The 24,071-nt window shown below is 41.2% G+C and overlaps 1 protein-coding gene across 2 annotated transcripts in view; it reads right to left on the bottom strand.

Moving 5' to 3' along the window:
- Positions 1 to 3,138: 3,138 nt before the first annotated feature.
- Positions 3,139 to 24,071, bottom strand: part of UNC5C (unc-5 netrin receptor C) — a 326,765-nt gene continuing 305,832 nt past the window's right edge. For both annotated transcript variants that reach the window (XM_016144337.2, XM_016144338.2), the window contains 4 exons: positions 17,181 to 17,330; positions 15,003 to 15,167; positions 8,814 to 8,992; positions 3,139 to 8,046 (listed from right to left, as the gene is read on the bottom strand). In XM_016144337.2, coding sequence (XP_015999823.2) covers positions 7,881 to 8,046; positions 8,814 to 8,992; positions 15,003 to 15,167; positions 17,181 to 17,330 — 660 coding nt within the window. In that variant the 3' untranslated portion in view covers positions 3,139 to 7,880. The remainder of the gene's footprint in view (positions 8,047 to 8,813; positions 8,993 to 15,002; positions 15,168 to 17,180; positions 17,331 to 24,071) is intronic.

Raw genomic sequence — 24,071 nt, 5'->3', positions numbered from 1 at the left:
GGGGCAGCTTTCAGAACAGAGATCCCAGCTATTGAAGCTCCAAATTAGGGGTCATGGGTTAGGTATTAGGCTGAGTCTGTGCTACCATATGTTTTCTTTCTGAAGTACTGTTTTGTTCTTTAACTGATTTTTCATTCTTTTAGATGGAGCTGAACTGTCTAATTCAGCCACAGGACCCACTTCTGCCATTTGTTCTACCCAGGTTCTAGTTTACATGTTGTCATTGCTTCCTTACCTCGGACACGTATCTGAGTTTGTGACTCCAGCTTCGTATCACTCGTAAGTCACAGTCTCCCAGCTCTCAGGAGGGGGCAGTTTCTCAGCATTGGGTCACTTCACACTCTTTGGCTGACTAGGTAGGGATGGGGGCGGACGCAGACAATCTAAGCACACTTCTTCAGTTACAGTTGACCCTTGAACAGTGTGGGGGTTAGGGGTCTCAAACCCCCACAAGTCAGAAATCCATGTATAACTTTTAACTCTCCCCAAAACTTGACTACTTACAGCTAATTGTTGATTGGAAGCCTTAGCAATAATATAAACAGTCAGTTAACACTAACTTTGTATGTTCTGTGTATTATATAATGTATTCTTACAATAAAGTAAGATAGAGAAAAGAAAATGTTATTAAGAAAATCATAAGGAAAATACATTTACAGTATTTATTGAAAAAAAAATCCACAGATAAGCAGACCCACACAGCCCAAACATGTCTTATTGAGGGGTCAGCTGTAGTCTCTCAGTACCGAAAGGGCTGCCTTGGCGTCCACACCTCTGTTTCATACTTGGAGCCTTTCTCCTGCTCACCTACGGGAGCGACTGGTGTCCTGTGCCAAGGTGAACATGTTCGTGTGATGTTCACTATAGCTCTAGGCACCCTGTGTTACCAGGTTCACCTTTCATTTCCTACCTATTAGTGCAGTGGTTTATGAGCTTCATTTAAAATCAGATCTCTAAGGGTAGGACCTCCACACTCCTTTTAGCCATGAGCTCCCTGGGGCATCTATAAATACAGCAGTTGAGACTCTGGTTCTCTCCCTCAACTGTTCACTAGTATCGCCTGAGAGCTTGAAAAACCCTCACTGCCCAGGCTCCACCCCAGAACCATGAAATCAGAATCTCTGGAGGCGGAATCCAGACACTAGTATTTGTTGAAGCTGCTCAAGTGATTCCAGGGTACAGAGAAGCTTGAGAAGCACCATTAGGGAACCTCATCTTGTCCCTGAGAGAGGTGGCAGTTACTGCCCATGCAAAGTGCAAGAGTTTTGTGTTCTGCTTAAGAAACACATGGCGACTGTTCACGTGGAGAAGGGCTTTGCTTGGAAGAAATGAGAGAGGCAGCATTCTCTGTTGCTTATAAATATAATTTATTACCTGTTTAAAAATTCTTCCTTACATTTTGTACATGTTGGCTGACAGAATAAGTGCAGGCAATTTACAAACCAAGGGGACTGCAAGAAAATGGGGAGAGGCAGCCAGGGAGAGAGCAGAGGCACACCAGAGCTGGCACCCCCTCACCTCTGCCACACAGCGACATGGCAGGCAGGAGGCCTGGGGAGCACTCCTCCTCCACCAGGGGTTTTCTAGAAAAGGAATTGCATAGAAGATACGGCAAGAGGGAACTCCATGACAACAAAAGAAGTATTCCATGTCTGAAAAGCCAACGCTGTATTGTTGTGTAGGAAAAAAAAGAAAAATGACAAAGCACAAAACCTCCATCTGACATTTCTGCAGTTGAACTGTTCCAAAAGGAACAGCAGGTGGATGACACAGGCTCTTCAATACACACTGCTGGGACTTTTTCTCTGACAAACATCGGTTGTCTTCTTTAGAAAGAGCAAAGAGGAAGGTCACCAACTTGCTACAGCTCAACGTTAAACGTAGCACTGTGGCACACAGCACTGTGGCATCCAGAACACACATAGAGAGATGATGTTCCCTGCAATTGGGCTAAATGTACTCTGGAGAGTGAGGGCTTCACTACCAATAGAAGGTCTAAGAAAGAAGGAAGGGAGAATACAAAATGCAAATTGCATGTTCAACTTGTTTTGATTGCTGTCCTCTTTCTTCAAGGCCTGGAGGAGTATCCATTTGCATTTATAACCCTACATTGGCAGGTGTCATAGAGACTTTAACAATATAAGAGGGCGAAGGCATTTCTACTAGCTGTAGATTTCTTGCTTGTTTATGCTATTCTAAAATAGGTTTGTTTTAACCTGGAGAACATAGCTCAGGCCATGATTCTCGGATGTTGCCTCACTGTCGTGCTGAGGTTCAGAAGCCAAGGGTTCATCATCCCTCAGGCTGCCGATCAGCAAAACCTGCCTATGATTCTTGACTCATTCCCCCTGGTCACTGCCAACAGGTACAATAGCAGGTCTGACAGTGTCATCTCCAGTAGACCTTTGGACCTGAAGGATGACGACATGTATGATTTAGATATATTAGAAAAGGACCCTGAAGTATTATGGCCTTGAGAGTTAATTTTGCCGAGGCACAAATCTGAAATGGCATGTGAAGAGGCTGGTATACAGTAGAACATACTTTGGCTTGTGGGTAGCTGATGATATCTCAAGGCATCTTCCTTGTTTTCTACCCAACAGCCGGTGGGCCACAATGCGAGACTTTGTGCAGGGATTCCCAGCTTGGAATTCTGGAAGATCTCTGGACAGATCTCATCAATACATAAGAGTCTAGTGGACAACAGGATGGGAAATAACCTTTTAATGGCTTGACTTAGTGTGCTAGTTCATTTGTGGAGCTCCTGTCTGTTGTCCTGGTGATGCTTTCCTCAACCAAGCCAAAATAAGTCTGGGGTATACATCACATTTGGTTGAATGAGCCCATTAATTTCCTACCACAGATCAATACAGAGAGGTGACAGGCCTGTTGGAAAATCTGGGAGCCACAAACTCTTCTGAAAACAAATTTTTAAAGTTGGATTTCTGAAAATGGGGCCAACCGCAAGGCTGTTTAGACCAAAGGATCAGAAAGTTAATGGTTAGACTTAGTCTGTAGAGAAAATCCACCCAGTGACATACAAGACCATCTCCCTACTTTTCAAAATAGGTTTTCAGGCATAAATTCTGGAAATATTTATGACTCCATTTGGTTTACTCGACCTGTATGGACACAGGCTTAAATTAATCTTGGTTACAATGTATTTATTCCCCTTATGCCTTATTCCATTAAAAAAATCTTTAGAGATACAAATCTTTCAAAGTGATCATTACAGCCAGAGATTGTACAAATAGATTTCTTAGGGTAGAGAAACAGCATGTCATTGCACAGAAGCAAAGTTCTAAGAATTTCAGTCAACATTAACTTAGTAAAGGTAAAGAAAAAGAATAACAAAAAACAAAAATAAACCCAAAGTGTAATAATTGGTCCTATGAGGCACTCGAAAGGTAAAAAAAAAAAGAAAAAAAAATGTTTTATTACCTTGAGATAATCAATAATAAAAATATTTTCCTTATTGGATCTATAAATTCTAATGCTCATCAACCATTACCACCTTCGTAAATAAGTGACTTTGAGTGATGACATTATGATTCACAAAACCTCCTCTGTTCTCAAAGAAAATAGATAAAATCCAATTTCGTTTCAGCTATTTCCACGGTTGTTCTTTCTCTCATCAGCCTTAGATTTATGCTGAGGTCTCTAACTGAAACTGATAACTGTCCACAGCAGCCACTTTGCAAAAGCTAAAGCTCACATTGAACCTGAAGACTGAAAATTTGACAAGTAAACTTTTTCTACTTTTTTTACTCTCTTACAAGTCTTTAGATTTTTTTTTTTTTTTAATTTTCTTGATCCCATGGGGGCAAACTTTATAGTGGCAAAGGCTTGTGAATTCTGGAAATCACCTCACTGGCTCCCTTCCCCATATACTAATAAGAGAGAAGTAAGAGTTGCTGTGTCCCTGACAGAGACACACCTAAGGGCACATAAGACAAAAACCTTGTCTGCTCCTTTCCAGAAGAAGTAAAATGTCTTGAATCTACTATCTGAATGTTTACCTTTAGAAATCTTATAGGAGAAGCAATTTTCAGAAATATTATTGAATGTGTTGTTTCCAGTGTCCTGAACCTAAAGAATGGTTCTATTTGAGAGTTGTGAGATTAAAATCTACAAAATAATAGTGTATATGAAAATGGCTAATAATTATGAAATTTAATATTGGGCAACTCACCCAAAATGTCACCCTTAACATTGCTTATGTGTGGATGGGTTTTTCTGTGTAACTGGGTAGCCATGTAGATATTCATGCTGTATGTGAAAAAGCTGTTAGCTGTGAGGACCTTGGTCTTACACACTTGACATCACCTTATGCCCAGTTATCAACTCTGAATCCAACTTCTATTTCTTCCAGATCACTTTAAGGAAATCTGAATGAGTGTGGCGAGAAGAAAATGAAAACAGAATGAAACTTCTGCCTTTAGTTCCCTAAATTCAGAGAAAGGAAAGCTTCTTTCTTCTCCTTGATTAACAAGTACAATTTTCACTTCCTTAGACATAATATTCTCACTCGCATATATGAAAATTATTTCTTTCCAAGTGGATGCTTCTTACATTTCCAAAAATAAGTATTAGAGAGCCCATAATAAGGAGATATAAAACATATAAAGATCAATGAAAAATACACATGTTAAAGATGATAACTCTTTCAGGACTTTTTTATACAGATTTTTATGTATTTCTATTATTTCTATTACCAAAAACCAACTTGAGACGTGTCATGAATGAATTAGTTGATGACATACTGGGCTCATAATAACATGCAATTTTTGATATAGGTAATTTAAGTGAAAAAAAATGTGATGATAAAACTTATTTGAAGTGAAAATTTTCCCATAGCTATTTATCATAAAGGTCCTGTTGACTCTGTTGATATTCATTCCCTTTGCCAAACCTTTAGTGAGTTTTTATATTAAACTCAGGGTAGATTGTGTTATACACCTACCTAAGCGCTAGATGGCACCATGCACAAGTGATAGGTTTCGCTTCTAAATGAAGTCTGTATTTCGTCATAAACTATACAGAAGCCCTGGGAATGAAAGGCAGGATGTGTCACATAGAATGGCCAATAAAGTGGCTCCCTCTGACATGAACTGTTGAGTATGGACCTTCAAAGTTTGAGAGCAATCTAACAGCTATTACTTTATTCCAAAGAAGAAGGAAATCAAAATTCACAGTGAAAATTATTTGACCTAAGTGGTATGTTCTATGCACGGAAGTTGCCATTCACTTGATAGGGAGCATAACGGGGTTCTATGACACGTAGTAGGTACCTTGCTTATAAGGAATGAACCACTCTTCCAATTTCTGGTACTGGGATGCTGAACCAAAAAATATGAAGTATCTGAAGTGAACCCCAAAGGCTGTCAATGGCTTTGATAACATAGCTCCTGCTGTGTTCAATATTTCTGTCTTAATGACTTTTTCGTGACTTTTTTCTAGTTCAAGTTTTTAATTGATTTGTCTGGATAGCTACATATTTGCTCCTTTCTACTTTCACTAGGCACGAAAGTTTCTTCAGCATCCTTCAGATTTCTAATTCTTGATTTCCACAGATGACAACCAATAATGGTGAGCAAACTTGAGAAGTTATTTCAAGATGCAGCAATAGACAATACCTCTCTCTTCTCCTCCTTTTTAAAAAAGGGTCTATTTAAATTTATTTTTTTAATGTAGAATGTAATTTTACTATCTTTTGGTCAAATGAACTTGTTTATTAGTGCAATCTTTCCCTTTCAAATAAATGTCACATATTTTTATATATGGTGCAGGAGATGGCCTGAGAGAGATAGATTATAGAATAAGTGCTTAAAACAAAAAATAAGTAAAAGGCATTAAAGAAGAAGCTCCATATCATGGTATCAATATCTTCTCAATGATGAGAATGGAGAAGTAGGAAAATATCAAGAAGTCAGCAAAATCAAAGAAGAACTATATATGGAAATAAAGGAGAAAATATATGAAATTATTTCTAATTATGGTTCACTCAGCAACCTGGATACCTTTAGCCCAAAAATAAATCATAGCCGTGTTTTGAAGGTTTTGATTCATACACATGGGTCCTTGTTTTTCTATCTTGGTTTGGCTACTGGGCTGTTAACTATTTTCTGCCAGCTGACTGATTCGAGTCCCTGTTAAAACAAAAAGCCTGTGGTGATTTTAAAGAAATATCATAGTTTATACAAAGTAGTCTGTTGATTAACTATTTTTCACTTAAAATATTTTAATTTAAAAAATTTTGACCAGACAGTAATAGAACAGAATTTGCAACTAACCACGGAAGGCAAGTGGTCCCAAGAGAAAAGAAAATGATAATAAAGGGATTCTATCTCTTGGTGAACAGCATAAAGCAATGACACAAAGATAAAACTCGAAAGCATAAAAAATATGTTACAGGTTAGAATAATTGCCTTCTGACTTGGAACTATTTGAAAGGCATAATGTGGCCTGGGCAAAAGACTAGCTTTTATGGATCTTTAAATGATCCAGCTCAGAGTCCATTGTGGTCTTCACACTGAAAAATGAGACTGGAGTGGAAGTCTAGCATTTTGGCATTTTAATCCCACCCCTTCTGAGGTCTGGTGAGATTAAATGACTTTCTCAAGGTAGCACAGTTAGACAATGACAAACTCAAAATGAGAACTGGTTTCCTGATTTCCAGCTCAGAGACTGTTCCTCCAACCACACTGCTTCTAAGGTAGACAGAGTACTGAGGGGAGTCACTGTGGGGCCATGTTACCCCAATATTAAGTGAACTTGAATAGAGAACACTTCTCATAACAAGACTCAGAGGAGAAAGACCCTGCCTGAGCAGGCTGAAAGAACAGACTGACAAAGCCAGTAAGCATTTACTACCTTCCCAGAGCAGAACGGTGAGGGGAAAATGAAAGCTCAAGAAGAAATGCCTGTTTAATTACACTGGTGACCACACCCACCTCCTTATGGGAGAAGGTGAGACAGGTCTAGTCAAACCTATATACTAACAGTACTGCTAACAAAAACAGAAGTTAAAAGAAAATCTTTTTACTAGAATACTTGTAAATACTCATCGATAATAATGATGATGATAATAATGATTTAAAAAAAAAAAACACTTGGAACTGCATATTACAAACACATGTTGTGAAGAAATGCTTGTTTGTGTGGTCAAACACGAATCAATGTCTTTCCTGCAATGCTACAGCCGTATTCCCAGAGGACACTGGACGGGTGTCCTCAAGGAATAAGGAGTCTTAGTTATTTCTCCTTCACCCTTAGATTCTCCACTTCCCTGATACAAACAGTAACACTGGTTCTACAGTTCTAAAAACAGAACACTGATGGGAGGATTATCTGAGACACTCGATGTACATGATTTGTAGCAAAAGTCTGCGATTTCTCTGTAAATTACTAATCTGAAATAGACACAACAAACCATCCACAGCTTCAACTTCAAATGATTTAAACAAAAATAGAACAAGCCATGGACAGTGTCTGCGTCCCTGTCCAATGCGATGTAAACAACGTTTGTAGAAATTGGGTTTGTTAAGAAAGTTTATCCATATATCTGGATAGCAATAAAAAGCGTTTCCTAGGAAACTGTAAGATCCTGTACCACACAGCATACAGCCCAACAAAGAGGAAAATTAGGTTGGTTTCTAAATTCAAGGTACAAGTGTATACAAGTGTTCTTAACTCCTGTGATGATGTCCAAGTAAAGTGGGCATGTATATCGGTAGTTGTGTCTGTTTTCCTTCTCTCCCCTGCTGCCATCTTGCCTGTGAAGCTCATTGGTCTAGTCTGATTTCCTCCTCAGCTGTGATCCCCTGGACGGCCACAGATGCCCTGTGCATTCTGTCCTTCGTTGTCAGTCCCAGCACGGGTCAATACTGTCCTTCTGCTGCTAAAGACACTACTGTTTCATGTCTTCCCATTTCTTCCAAAACAGCTGCCAGCATGCTCAGGTTTCCATCCGGGAAGTTCTGTGCTTCCCAAAGATCCAGGATTACGCCAGTTGGGCTCGATTTGGTGGCAAAGTAATTCAAGTACCTGTCATTGGGAATGGGAAAATGTGCTGAATAGCATGGTTTATAGATATATTTTATCTTTAGTTTTCACTAACCTGTTCTGTCTCTCCATTTGCCTTTTAAATATCCAAGCCCTACTTTAGAAACTGATGTACAGTGAGCTGTCCTATATAAATAGCCCATACTTAATTAGATCAGTCCCAGACAGGAGATGTGATGTTTACCTTTGTTAATCTCAACTCTGAGTAAGATAATTTAACAGACAAGCTGTGTAGGGTTCATATCCTAAACAGGAAATCAGAAGACGTGTTTTCTTTCTAGCCGAGGCTCTGATCATCTTTGACAGGCCATGACATGTCTTTTGCTTGGTAGTGATAGCAACATTTTACAAAGAAGAGGCTCCTGAGGTCTCTTTAGAACTGAGTATCAGTGATGTGTTTTGCATATTAGTGACCCATCCAGCATTAGGTCTGGCTCAACAGGATGTGGGGAACAATAATTACTTTAACGAATCGATATATTACTTAGGGGGATTTAGCCAATCAGGTTTGCAAGTGGATAAGAAAACTGAATATTTATAAATATCAGATAAGCCCAGAATGTCTCTCAACAATGTGTTTGCAAGCCCACAGTGCAAGAAACAAAGAAGAAGCTTAACATATGTCTGCAGAATGAAAAATAAATAGATATATGGATGGGAATAAGATAAATGCTGTCTTATGTTTAGGAGTTATCAGCTTGGAGCCCTATGTCTAACAGGAACTAATCCTGGAGCCTAGCCATACCCACCTGTCCAGGTTTAGCTTATGAGCCAGCATCCTCCAGTCATGACCTCTGGTCTGTGGGGCATCCAGGCTGCTACAGAGCTTCTGTCGGATAGGGGGAGGGATGCTGAAAGCACTGGGTCCTGTCATAGTGGTGATGGTGCTCGCTGGATCCAGCAGAGGCAAATTGATGCCAGTTGGTTCCTGTAGTTCAGGTACAGCACAACATTACTTCTGAAGATAAAAGCAATCCCTATTGAACCAATCACCATAATGCCTTGCTTTGAGCGATAAGAAGAGAATGGGTGCTATTATTCTTCCTAGTAAGAATAGGTTCGTCCTGGCTGAAAGTTGTGATTAGCTATCTGTAACCTGGCTGAAAGCAAGAGGTACATTTTGAGCTGACTTTGCATAGCCTTGGATTTATGGGTGAACAGATCTTGAACAGATCTAAGATCAGAAGGCTGAAAGTTCAGAGCCTCTAGAAACTCTCTGACCCTAAGGGGACTGCCGTAGGCAAATGCCCAAGTCAATTCTTGCAGAAGATGGCTAGGTTCTGCCTTTGTTGAATGAAATGTAACACAGCTCTCCTCTAAATGATATCAAATTAAGACTAATTTTTTAAAGAAAACGGTGAGCACAGTGTATTGCCTTAGGGCAAGCTGCTAATGGCATCCTTCAATTGCTGTACACCCTTATTTTTTTTAATCTAATTTTAGTAGAGAAAACCATAAATTGGCTCTGAAAATAGTTTCAGCTCATAAAACAGCACAAATTCAAAATCTGAATTTCATCTGCAGGAGAAACTCTAATCATTTTCTAATCTGCTGTTGGAAGGCAAAAGCAAATGTTGCCTGGGAACTATTAAAAAATAACAGAAAATCTGCTTAATCTACTTTAAATGTCACCTCTCTTTCTCTCTTTAAAGCAGGTAACTCCTTGGTGTACATAATTAGTTGCTAGAGGATAAACTAGCCACACACAGTTTCGGCCACCAAGGGGTCTCTGGTGTCTTACAGAGTGCTCAGCACAGGCAGTGCCATGACTGCCCAGAGCTCCTAAACCTTGCTATTCTTGCACTGTGGGGGTCGCTGCTGTCTGTGTCTCATTGTTGACTGACAATGGGCTCCACAATACAGCCAGTCCTCATCGGTAGGCTCGTGTAATCCCACTGCACAGGGCCTATCTGGGGGCTCAGATGGCATGTTAGAACTAAAGGAATTTTTTGCATAATATCCACAGTGGTGTTGGCTGCCATCATAGTATATGGCCTCAAAACTCAAAGCTTGGCAAATGGAAACTCCCAGGATTCCATTTGCTCCTTTGTGTTAACTCCAGCAGTGCATGAGAAGATTTAAAAGACTAGCATAAAGCACAGAAGCAAAAAGGGAAGTTGGAATCCCTGAATGAGGACACGACCAGCAGGTCTTTCCTCGTATCCGACACAGAGAGCTCCTCTCAAGGGCATAGGGCTTCAACAAAAGGGCCTGAAAGAGTTATCAGAGAGGACTTGTCAGCATTTATCAATGGATTTATGTTGGGAATGTCTGAACCCAAGTGCCTAATGCTTATATTAGGCATTAAGCAATGTACATATGGGTTGCGGAGGTAGAGGCTAAGAGAAATCACATGGTATTTCCACAACTAAGTGTCATCACCCACGCTGAGGTCCCGCTTGTCAGGACAATAATGATCATGTCTAGAAGGAAATCCACCATGTCCCCCACATGCAACCTCACACTGATTGTCCCTTGTTGGCAGTGGTGGTTAAGTTCACACAAAGAGGAGTCTGCTTTGTGAAGTGCTGTCTTCAGAGATTTTTCTTGCTGTCGGACACAGTAACTCACTCTCGCTTACATGTGATTTGTCCCTGTCTGCCACACCAATCTTCCCAAAGTGCCAGGCTGATGTTTCTCTTCTCTCTCTCTTATTAAGAAACGCTAAATGCCCCTCCCGCCACATGGAATCCCAACATTTAATCCGCCAGTGAGGGAGATCTGCACCATCTGCCTCGTTGGCTGGTATAAGGCCCCAGGGACGATGCTTGTAAAGTGCAGAGACAGGCCTGGCATGACGTAGGGGCCTCACACCCATGTGCTCCCACCACCTGACAACCCAATCCTTGTCTTTCTCAGTTTGCCTCGACATTAAACTCTCGTCAGAACAAACCACTCACTGTCTTTTCCAGATCTACCTCCGAGTGTCCCTTTGCCCTTTCTCTTAATCTCTGTCAAGCAAACTCTTCAGTCTGGACCGAAAGCATGTCCCCTGAGCCTCCCCTGAGGAAATTCTCCCAAAACCATCAACCGAGGATCTCCTACAGCACTTCTGCAGTCGTTGTAGTCTGCCCTATGCATATTGGTTATGTTTATGAGTTGCTTCCTCTGATTTACCAAGTTTCTTGGAGATGAGAATATCTTTATCCTCCTCAGAACCCCTGTGATACTCAGCACAGTGAGCTGCAAGGGAAGCTACTCAATTCACACTTGTTGAAATGAGAGAAAATATTTTCCTAGTACAAAAGGAGCCGAAATCAGTTTCTAACAGAAGTGTTAGTGTGTTGACTTTTTTTCCAACTAAATGTAGCTACAGATATGGCTCTTCTCACCGCTAAGTTTTGAAAGCATAGGCCAGGTAAAGGTAGGAAAGCCTTCCTCTCAGGAAGGTCTGCTCACATGTGCATGTCGTCATCCTTCTAATGAATATGGAAACACCACCACTCCACGCAGGCCTTCCAGCGCCGGCTCTCCAGCGCTGGCTACTGTGCCTGTTTACTCCTGTGTGCATGAAACAAGCTCAATAAGGCATAATGTCTTATCTCTCTTATCAGATGGATGGCAGTAGCCTTGGAGGTAAAAGATGAAGATACCTCTACATTTACATTTAAATTTCATCTAGTAATTTTCGTTGCTATTAGTTCTTCCTTTACTTCCAGGTAGAAGTAAGTAGAGTTTACTCTCACAGACTGCTTATTACAATAATTGTTTATGATATTGGTACCATCTGTCTTTGATGTTATGAGTCCCTTAGTTAAACATATGATTTTTCACCATTAACCAACAGCTGCTATGTGTGACGGCACAGATTTTCAGTACTCACTCTACAGCAGAATCAACAATCCACTCCCATATTCTGACTCAATTAGGAAAACTAGATTTTTCCCAGTGGTAATTTTGAATAGATTATAGAAAAATGAAGAGGTCAATAGATGGGATGGCTAGAGCAGAGTGATGTTACTTAACACATTTTTAATATTATTCTCTGTGTACACCATATTGTCATATGTCAATAGTTAACAAGGGTTATAAAGTCTTTGTCTATAGCTAAAACTAGGCAGAAGGCCTGAAGAGGTGATAAGTTACTTTCTCTATACCATTTTGTTCTCTTGGTGGTGATGGGTAGTTTTCCCATTATTTCTCCCCCATCCCTCTAAAAATAAAAACAAACAAACAAAAAAACCTTTTAATATCATTTCTATTTTGAGATTCATTCATGCTCATACTTATCAGATATTTTCATCCTTAAATTGCTTCTCTGTGAGGACTAAAAGCTTTGTTTCTAGTTAAGGAATCTCTGGCCGAAGCACCCAGAAAGGAACAATTGGCTGGCTCGTGACATTGCCATGGTCTACGTCAAGCACAGCCTGGTCTCCCTGGGGACAACAGGTCCTTGCCTGACTAGAGAGGGCAAGGGCCGTGTCACTTTATAAATGACTGCTGGTGAGTGCCTTGGGAGGCGGGTGCCTGGTGGGAGGGGGAACAGCACATTCCTGACAAGCCAGCTCGTTCTTGGGAGACAGGACCTTGGAACTGCCACCTCAGCCCGCCCGCCAGCTTCCCGGGTGACCCAAGAAGGAGCCCTTAGCAGCAGAGAGATAGCACAAATGGAGCCTTTTCTCTGTTTGGTTATGGGTTGTCAGTCACAGTGTACCCCTTCTCAGAGCTTTTCATGAGGATGTGGGTGCTGGGGCTCTCCAGAGTTGAGTGTTCAAAGCTGAGCTTCCCTCCCTAACATCGGAACCCAACCCCACACTTCCCCCCTCTGTGGGCCACATGCATCACATTCAAATGCTAACAACAATGATGGGACGCAGTGACCCAGAAGTAAAAGCAGCAGAGTGCTCCTTAATCCCTGAAGTCATCTGACTCCAGTCATTTCTGCCCCTCCCTCTGTTAAAGGTACTTGTCTTTCACACATAGGCAAAGGCCTCTGACGAGACTGAAGGGATGGCCTCTCTGAGCTGACTGCCACCAAGTTGCAAAAGAAATCACCTCTATGTTGGCACAAGAATGAAAGTCCTTAAATTGTGATTATACTACGCAAAGCTGTCTCTTCTCAATGAGGGGGCGGCGGACCGAGCCTGGAAGAGCCCGCAACAGCGCTTTCATTCTCGCCCGCATCTGATCCACCTTTTCATCACACAGCAAACATTCAGCTGAACAGAAAGCAAGCATCAAAGGAGCAGACCTCCTCACCCCCTCCAAAATTCCACAGCCTTTGTTGTCACTGGAGCTGGGTGGTTATTGAACTTTGTGGACCTGCTGGGCCCGGAAAGTGAAAACACCCTCCGAAGCCAGCAGGGGTGGTGCTGTGTGCCTGAGAGATAGGGCCTGCGCCTCAGGAAGGCCTGGCGGTTGCCATGGCACCCTGACACCGAGCTCATTCCTTATGAATGTCACCGGGGTCTGTGACTAAAGTTGTTTATGAGTCAAAAGTCTCATGAAGCTACAGGAGGAAATGATGACCGCACCTCGGCAGGCTGTGGGAAAGAAGGATGAAGCGTCATCGGGGCTGACATGCTTCCCCCTCCGTTTGCTAAGCAAGAAAGTCTTTAAATACAACATGTGGAGTGAGACATGCTGAACACCCTGACATTTCATTCGTCACTGTGCTTGAGACAGCGAGGAAGTAGTCTTTTAAATCACATGCTGTCCTGCTGTAGTTTTAAAATACGACAATCCTGTGATCTGCAGCTCAGCAAACAGCATGGAACTGAGCTCCTCAAGGCGTTGGAAGACAAGACCTCTGACCATTTGCTTATTCTATTTCCTTTGTTCCAACAGCGTGAAGAGTTTTTTCACTGTTCAAATTGTAGCCTTGGGGTCCAAGGTACCCGATAAGTTCATGCACACCCCCTCCTTTCATACAGAGAGGTTTTTAAATAGCAGTGCTCATGGTTATTTCTGTAATAGGAACATATAAAAATGCCCAACTGAAGTGAGTAAAGATCACAGCAGAGAAAGGCAAAGTGATAGTCACTAGGGGAAACATTTGTAGACTTCTATTTCTGGAATACTTCTCCCACCCCGGAGAAAAGGACATTTATTTTCATAATTATTATTTTTATTGAGGTATAACTGGCATGTAATTTATATTAGTTTCAGGTGTACAACATAATGATTCAATATTTGTATAGATTGTGAAATGATCACCACAGTGAGTCTAGTTAACATCTGTCCTCATATATGGTTACAATTTTTTTCTTGTGATAGGGCTTTTAAAATCTACTCTCAGAAACTGTCAAATATGCAATACAATATTAACTATAGTCACCAATGCTGTACATTACATCTCCAGGACCTATTATTTTATAACTGAAAGTTTGTACCTTTTGACTCCCTTCACTCATTTTGCTACCCTCCATCCTCTGTCTCTGACAATCTTCTTATATTTGGAGAATGATGTATGAGAAAGGAGACCAAGAGGTTCCTCCTTTTACCAAGGAGAAAAAGGAAGAGAAGCAAAAGGAGGGGTGAGGTCAGAGGCTGGTCTCACTTTCCCCACCCCACTGAGCAGCACGGGATTAGGCACAGGCGAGTTCCCTGGGGAAAGAAGGGGACAGGGAGGAGAGGTGGAGCAGCTGGCCACGTAGCACATCAAGGGATGCTTTGAGAAAAATTACTCCATGCGCACGGTTACTTAAATCTTATGCTTGGAATTCAGATCTGTTGTAAAAAATTGGAACATGATCCTTAAATTTGCATCATAAAAAATGAAGAACTTATTTTTCAAAAAGGATTCGCATTATATTCTTTTATGTATCTAGCTCCCTGTGTTCATTAAAAATATTCTATTAACAAATTGGACCTATAGAAAGCTTTTCAGGACTCCTCATGTGGCCTATATTGAGACACCTTTATTCTCCACACTCTCTTTCTTCCCCACGGTCCTTCTCTCACCTGATTTCTGAGATGTCTAGACCAGAGCTCCTTACCTCTGACACAGTGCAGTTTAACTGGAAGATCTGCCCCTCTCCTTCCACCTGCCGCACACAGAGTTTGCAAACCAGCTCCACCGTGTTCAGGCTAAATCTTTCCAGAGTGAATGTGCAGTGGAGATTTCGTTGAGACCCACTCCAAATATGGTAAAAAGGAATTTCCTAAAGGATATAGAAGTGTTAACCACAAATGAGAGACTAATATTAAAAGTAACTGTCAGACACTGGACTGCCAAATACTCTTCTTGGTATTATATATATTACCTCATTTAATCCTTACAACAGGTCTATCCATAAGTACCTCCCAAACCTCTTTCAGATGAAAAAGCCCAGAAATATTAAATAAATCAGCCGAAGTCCCACAGGTAATAAGTGGCAGAGTTGAGGTTGAAACTCAGGGAGTCAGCCTCTAGAATCTACACCTAACCAGTCTGGCACTTGACTCTCATTTACAAACAAAACAAAACAAAACAATCCCCCCACCCCCACACCCCCACCCCCCAAAAAAAAGAAAAAGAAAAAACATTGTAAATAATTTTTTGTTTTGAAAATTCCCAAAATAAAACCTACACACTCATGTCATTGATCATTAAAAGTTTACCCTGCCATGGTAGTCTGAGGAAAAGCAAAGAAGCTCTAAAGGATCCAGTCCCCTTTCATGCCTATACCCTCCTTCTGCACAGGACAGGGGAGGGCGACACACACTACAGCCGGTAACCGTAGACTTGGTTAACTGCGACGGAAAAGTCCCGGGCTTAAAAGCACCATGCTTCTAACAGACATACATTTTTGAAAAGTCTAGACTACCTTACAGAGCCCATCCTGGAATCTTTTATCAATAAAGGAAGGAAAGAAAAGGTTGATACATAAAACATGGGTGAATACAGTAGTTAAGAGCAGAGGAGTCAGTACAAATTAGAACACTTTCCTTTCACCTACTTGATGGTTTGGACAAGTTACTTAACCTTTCTGTACCTCACTTTCCTCATTTGCAAAAGAGTAAGTAAAAGAGAACCTAAGTCACAGACCAGCTGGGTTTAGATGAGATAAACCAAAGTCCGTGAGTGTCTGGCAGATGGTAAGAATTCATCCAGGCTTAGCTTGGATTGATATAAAATTATCATTAATATAAAAATAGTATTTTCCATCATGATTGCACAAAGGAAATTGTTCATAAAAGGGGGAGAATTGTGGACTTTTACGGCAGCTGCAAAATAGGGAGAGACGAAAGCAAAGGAAGAGATTCGAAATGAGAAAAGAAAGTTCAAAGCCAGATATCTCGGTCAAGTGCTGAGTGATTTACAAGAGTCTGGAAGGCAACCACTTTGGAAGCTCGAGATTGTTAGCAAATTAGTAGGTTTGTTTTCCACAATTTATGTGTGAGTACTAGACCTATGAGAGTATGAAGAGAGCTGGAAAATCTTCCCTTTGTTCTGAGTATATTCTTTGAGTTATATCAGGAAATCGAAACCGGTCCAGCTGCAGTGCTGGGCTGTGTGATGGATTTGCATGCATGTAAACAAGGCTTCACGGCTTATTCAAGTGTATCTGCATTTCCTGGGACTGGGTATGAAGCTAGGGATCCCATCACACAACCTCCTGAGTGTGTAGGCTGACTGATGGAGAAGGAGATGGGAGCCCCTGGAGAGTCCTGAGCTTCCACAAGTACATTTAATGAGACTTGGGAGCAGTATTTTCATGCTGTTATTTAATAAAATCCTAACCAGGTTTTATTTTTTTCATGTTATTTCTGTTTCAAAACTGGGGTTTCTTCTAAGTTTTCAACGTAAAACCTAGCGAGATTGAAGCTTAATTTGTGCCACGTGGTATAACAATGTTCTTATATTTTTTCCTATGAATGTATTTTGAAGATTTTAAACATCAATTTGAGAGAACATTTACTCAGAAAATGGATTGAAATGATGAACTTGGAAGTCTTTTTTGTTAAAAATAAAACAATGATAATACAATTATTTGAAGGAGAATTCAGAAAAGAGCATCTCTTCAAATATGTGTTGAGTATTTTTCAAAAATCTTAAATAATCCCAAACAATTTTTGGAGAAACAAGTGCTGATGTAAGATTAACATATGTCTAAATAATTTTATGTCTAAATAATTTTAGTTGTTCTTCATGGCACACTCTCCAAGCTGTTAGTTCAGCTCAGGAACCTTACCTGATATTTAGCCAGCAATTTGCTCTTCCAGAGGGAATGGGCGATGTCGTGAATCGACAGGCGCAGGTTGTGGGTGCTGCCTTTGAAATGAAGGGCCTTAGGTTCTTCTAGGAGCTGTCCTCCCATCTGTCTCTCAAGCTGCAAAACTTCCTACAATGACATGCACAGAGCCAAAATCAAAGTACTGAGTTGTATCACTTCCATCACCTCCCTCATCAAATAGGTATGTTTCCTCATTGTGCCTGCTCTGACACTGCCAACTTGCACAACACGTGACATCCACTTCTGCAACCTTGATATCCTCCAAATGAAGTCCCTGCCAATTTGTATGGGACTGGATCCTACTGACCATCAACTCTGCTTCAGTAATCTACATCACACCGATGTGAGGCAAATTTAGTACAGTCCGTACTTCCCAATGGACAAGCAAAATATTTAGTCGAATACAGAAAAATAACAATCAGAACCCTAAATGGGGAAAAAAACCCAGATGAAAGAAAAAATAGGTAGGCATACAGATAAATAGATAAATAAGTAAATTTTCAGTGAACTTTTAGGGAAAGGGGCAAATAACTAGAAAACAAACCCATGTCTCAGACTTGGTAAAACAAACTAATGAATAAAAGTTTCAAAAGCATTTTTGTCATTTTTTTTCAAATTTTCATAGTTTCTTCACCTATAGAAATAAAACAATAAAATTTCGCTTAAAATTATCCATTGCATGATTCCAAATTTTTAAAACATTAAAATATGCTCATTATATGTTCTATTAGAGGAAAATACACTGATACAGATTAGGAAGGTTTTTTCAGCACCAAATATTAAATTAAACGGTTATTCAAATTAAATTTAAAAAAGAATACCTCATTTCTCAAAAACTGCAGCTGATGCAAAAAATTGTTATGTAAATTTATTTGTACTATAAAGATGTAAAGGAAGACAAATTCTATATATACTTCCATTTCTCAAACCAGTTAATGGGAGTTAATGAAGCATTTCCAAATACAGCTGCAATTATACAAACAGCATCTAACCACAAGTTATCAATGAACAAAATATCCTGGATCTCCTTTGCTGTCTGAACCATCCCTGTGCACACTTGACTCCTCTCATGCTCCAAAAGTTTTAGTGATACAATATGTAGACAATTTGTGACCTTTTTTTTTTTTTTTTTAAAAAAAAAAAACCAAACAAACAAAAATAGGAGTTCAAGAAAATAAAGGATTTTATAAAACTATAAGAGCAAAATATAATTTTCATCTTTGGTGAGATTTCAGCTAAAAGCATGGGGTTCAAGAACACAGGCAATCATTCAGGTCATTCCATACACATGTATTGAGCACCTACCAGGGTGCCAAGTACAGAAGGGTCATAGTGGAGGACTGTAAGTATGGAACCAGATTGTAGTCCAAGAAATGTAGAGCTCACTAACATCATTGCTTAGATGTGAACAGCTCATTTTAAGCTGCTGCTTTAGTGATTAGTTGTCAGCATCCATCATCTCTGAGTTAGGCCACTGTTCTGAACAATGCAAGCTGTTGAAAGGTCCTATAAGGTGTAGGAAATATAGGATAATATGGAATGTGGTCTCAGGCAGGGACTCCTCTAATTAGTGTCTAATGGAAGAGATGAGGCAAAAATAACATGTTGACAGAGAGATGGGCATAGTCCAGCTGCTTGAGAATATTGATGTTGAGAGTATTTAACATTGCTGGCCGATAAGTAGCTATTACTTGTGACAGGAGCCTGAGCAGCCCCCAAGCAGTCAGTTGGCCACCTGGACACATATGTTGTGTCATCGTGCCTTGGTTCTGTTGTGCCTGAAGATCAGGAGGCTTTGAGGGTCCCTAATAGGCCATACAGATCCACCCAACCCAGAATCACACATGCTCTTCATGGAACACCCTCTCACAACACTTCATACTCCATTCCTGGACAAGAACCTGGCCATGTGGAAATGAAGACGAATAAGAAAAGTGAGGGTTAATTGGAGTTTCCTCTGCTTCAGCAGAAAGTCATAATGAGCTTATGTTGATCATGTTCATGTTCAGTGTCTAGTTAGCATAATAGAGAAAGCTGATGTTCCCAGTGAACCTGGCACCTGACAAATTCTAAAGCTAAAATGATGTTTGTTTATAAGCCATTAGAAGAAAAGAAACACAATTAGAAATCTTTGAGATTACAGTCATGCCAATCAATCCATTCCAGCTTCTTTCCAGTATACCCTAATTACCTCATCAAGACATCTAAAGAGCAATCGATAGTAATTATCTGATTACTATAGATCTTCATTATGTCCAAATTATCTCCCTGGGATGTCTGAAAGAAGATGCATTGCATTCCGGGAGGTAATTGTACCCAACTATGTATAATCCACACCCCATTCCCACAATCAACATAGATTGCCAGAGGATATAAAAGCATTGTCAGTTTTCTTGGCAGGGAGGATCATTGGAAAAAAACTTAAATTGTCTATTGGCCATGACCTTGAAGTCAAGAAATTTAATACCATGTTTTGAGTGCAAAGTCTAGGTTGGAGTCAGCGCAAGAATGGCTTTGACATTGACCTCAAGTCATAGTGAAGAGTTCTCCCAAGTGGGGAAAGACACTGGGCTGATTTAGGCCCTTTTTTGAGAGAAAGTCCCAAGTAAAGACAACTGAGCCAGAGGAGAGACTCTCTCTATATTCCTAAGCTTCTCCTCCTGCCACCAACCAGGAATGAGACAAAAGCTGTGGAAAACTGAGAGAAACCTGACTTTTTTCTCCCCTTCAATTGAACATGAACCCTGGTAAAAGATAAACTGCCCATCAGGATGCATCCAAGCTTCGAGCAGAGGTCTGTAAACACGTGACTGAGTGTGCCTGTCAGTTAAAAAACTGTGCATGCATTTTGAATGTTTCTTTTTAAATTATATAACTATAATAATATATTAGTATATTAATATGTTACATTATAAAATGTAAAGTTAAAAGTATGAGCCAGGCAAACATAAGAATTAATGTTTTCTTTTTTATCCCATAGATTCATTGGGCCTGGAGTGTGCATCTCCATTCCGAAGACTGGCGGCTTGGGCAGCTCTCCTCTCACTAGAACCTTTGGGAGAAATAAGCCGAGGAGTAATGACTCAGTTAGAAAAATCCTTACCAAACTGAAATTTAACTTTTTTCTTCTGGAAAAGTAGCAACTAGTATCATCGCACTCAGGATGTTCAACTTAAAGGAAACAGCAAAATAAAGAAGATGACAACCAAAGCACAAATTAAAAATATTAAAGTGCAAATTAAAGCTATTACAATTAATCGTTAAAATAACTCCTGACAACTAAAATCATGTAAAACCATGCATGAGTTGGAACTGACTTGCCACGTACAACAAATCCCATATGTAAATTTCGTGTCAGAAGACAGAATAAGCAAGTCCACCTGATAGGCTAATCAGGGTTTTATTCCATTTTGGTATGATTTAAGTGTAATTTCAGGTACTTTACAGTTGATACCCTTTAAAAATACTGTAACTTGCATTTCAAAAGGTCGATTTTCAAAATTTCTTTTATATGTAATCATTTTGGTTATTATACATGTGATACAGATAAGAGAACATAAAAGTAATAGATCTATGAATCTATAAGAAATAACTTCACAGTTAAATGCTTTTTTTTCCTTAATCTTCCTGGGAGCATTCATTCAGCATCAATGAAACACAAATGCTCTGCCAGGAACCATGTCAGGCTTTTGGGCACACAGACAAGTAAGTCCCTGTCCTTGCTTCAAAACACTCATGGACCATGGCAGGGAGACCGACATATAAACACGTGACCCCACGTGGTGTGCTCAGCTCTGAGGCAGCTTCCTGACAGGCTGCTTTTGGATCCCCAAAATTAGGATATTTCACATACCTTAGAACAGGAATAAAATATATTTAAGGTAAAAAGATTTAGGAAGACTTAAGAAAAATATCGTGACCTTGGAAGGAAATGCCATAGTAGGAATTAGGATCATCTAGGCTCTTTGTTCTCAGAGATATAAATGTCATCTTCCTTTGCAAAGGTTGTCTTCCCCCTGGCAGCACTCCCACCTCAGTACCTTATTTGGCTCTGGGCGGCTCTACCTGGTGCTCTGATGAGCTCATTCGGCTTTTACAGAAGGGGTCCCTTTACGACTTCCTTTGTCAGTTTCATTTCCATCCTTGTACGTTTACCTTGAAAAGATTCTCTCAGGGGTCGGTTATCAACAGAGGTATCTGTAGCCCATCGCTACACTGGAACGCACACAAGCACCCCGGTCGTCATGTCACCAGGAGCAGGGGCCCATGCATCAGAGCCCGGTGCCCGTGGGGATCTGTGTGATCCTGTGAGATGACTGCTTCCCCAGAGCAGTGTCTGCCCCAACACTGGCTTCTCCGTGGCCCTGAGTGGGGGCTGTATTGATTTAGGGAACCTGTGAGGGATTGCTCAAAAGGCAGGGACAAGGGATTCCACAGTAGTAACAAGCAGCTTTCACAATAACCAATTAAACCAAGACATTATCCATGCCAAGCCATTAGCCTGGGTCACTTAAGAGCCACAATAAATCCAAGCTGTTTTAAAGGCCTGTGCATACAAAGGGAGCCCCTCTGGCCTGGACCCAGAGCTCTCCCAGGCTCTGAGATGACAGACTCGTCTCTCATTAAGCCTGACAGAGCAAGGCGATTGGGAGGAGCTGGACAACTCCTACACTCCGGTTTCCTCACCCCCGAATGTTTCACTCTGCATCTGCGTTACTGCCAGGGTTATACCGCCTCTGCCTCCACTGCTGCTCTTGTTCTTCTTCCTCCTCTGGTCCTTCCCAGTCTGGGCAAATTTCTCTTAAGTCTCAGTCTCAAAAAGAGTGCACAGGAGAGCCCCCAGGCACCAGAGCTGTATACAGTGAGATGCCTGAAGTGCGTGTTTAAGACTATGACCAGTCTCTGGCCGAGTGCAAAGCAGTGACTTTGTTCTGGGAATTGTGTGAGATGCTGGGACCCTGGCTCTGTCTCCACACTCATGTCTTCTGATCACCCTCCTCTTGCTCAAGAACTTACGTCCTCTCTCACACTGCTGCTCTGAATTGCGCCTTCTTCTTCTTCTTCCTCAGGGTACTTGTCTTAGCTTCCAGTTTCTCAAGAGGTGACGTCCTATCTGTGGGTTATCTAGCCTTTAGCTTCCTTTTCTGTCTCTGTCTTGTTTTCCCTCAGACATCTCTCCGATTGCTCTTTTCCTTTTCTTATTAGAAATCTTATCGACCAGAGAAAGGGAGACATAAATGATTAAACTTAAATCTCGTATAACTCATTAAAATTTCTTCTGGTAGAGAACGTTGGAGGAGGTTAAATCAAGGCTTTGTTCAATTTTGTCTTGCTTCTTTCTCTGTATTGTCTGGATGTGATTTGTCTGTGCATTCTTTATTCTTGATAGAAACAGAGCCTTGAATCGACTGTATTTAGTGCTGCCAAGGAGCTTGGGGATGGTGCCAGGACCCTGAGCAGGTGGAGACAGCTATTGTGGGGAAACCACTAAGAACGCCCCCAAGAGGTGAGAGCACAAAGGGCAGTAAATGAAGTAGTGGCCAGCCCTGCCCTCCAAGGGGGTTTTTTTGGCCAGGTTCTACTGCTCTGTGGAGAGGGACCCACGCTCCACGCTCTGTCTAGGGCACTGGACCAAGCACCAAAGGCTGAGTTGTACAGTCAAGACCTATGCCCACCTTCCCCATGTGTCTGCCATATGGACACAGGGCTCTGGAGGCACAAAGAACAAACTGGCAAGTGTTCAATGTGCCATGCGTGTTAAATCTCAAACGACTGACCTTCAAAAGCTGTGCTAACTGGTGTTTAAAAAAATCACATCTCCTATCAGATTTTATGGAGCCTGCTCTGCTCCTATTCATGTTTCATTCTGTGTTGAAACCTGCCCTTGTCGTTTGGGGATGAGAAATTTCTCTCTTTCCTACTAAGGCTGTCACCACTGTCGTTTTCGCAGCTGTGGGCCTGTACTCTTCCAAAGCAGAGGCCAGAGGGAGCGCCATCCTTCTCCCTTGTTCCCTGCCAGCTTTTCAGCCACATTGCTCTCAGCTCCCCATGAGATGACTCCTCCTCTGGCCTCAGGCCTCAGGCTGCAGAGCTGGCTGGGGGGAACATCTGACTGTCAGCCGGCCTCTCCCATCTGGCTCTGGTCATCACTGCTGGCATCTGGCCTGACTGTGCTACTTTCTCTTCCCGTGCTCACGCTGGGGAGCTCTGCTCTCCCCCTGCGTTTGTCTGCCATACTTCATCCCTAATAATAACAAGGCTGGACTCCGATGACCATGTGCAAACATTTCCCGTCAAGTCACTCAGTTTCTAGGGCTCTGCCTGCTGCTCCCACAGCTGGCACCACCATGGATGCTTGGTTTGAGCTGCCACTTCCAGCTTGCTTAGTCAGGGTGGTTTGTGACACTTTTGAAGCAAAATGCCAAAGGGTAGCACTCAAGGAAGTGGCTGTGCCACTTGTCCACCTCTGGGAATACTTCTAAGGAAAAGATGATCTCTTATATCTACATATCAGGAATAGGATTTTTTAGGTTGATCTAGAACTTCTGAAGTCTTCTTGCATTTCTTTTCACTCATAATATGTTATTTTTTTTTAACTTGTGCATTCGTTTTCTATTTCTTCAGTAATAAATTACCATACACTTAGAAACTTTAAACAGCAAAACTTATAACCTATAGTTCTGCAGGTCAGAAGCCTAACTCTGAGCTAAAATCAAGGTGTTGATAGGGCTGCCTTCCTTCCTGGAGGCTCTAGGGAAGAATTCTGCAAAGTCCCTTTGCCAGGTAAAGTAACACATTCATAGGTTCTGAACATTGTCTGTAGACATCTTGGGGGATGCTATTATTCTG

The sequence above is a fragment of the Rousettus aegyptiacus genome, unplaced genomic scaffold (assembly GCF_014176215.1).
Source record: "Rousettus aegyptiacus isolate mRouAeg1 unplaced genomic scaffold, mRouAeg1.p scaffold_m13_p_10, whole genome shotgun sequence".
Lineage (NCBI taxonomy): Eukaryota > Metazoa > Chordata > Mammalia > Chiroptera > Pteropodidae > Rousettus > Rousettus aegyptiacus.
This window is presented reverse-complemented; position numbering and strand designations above follow the sequence as displayed.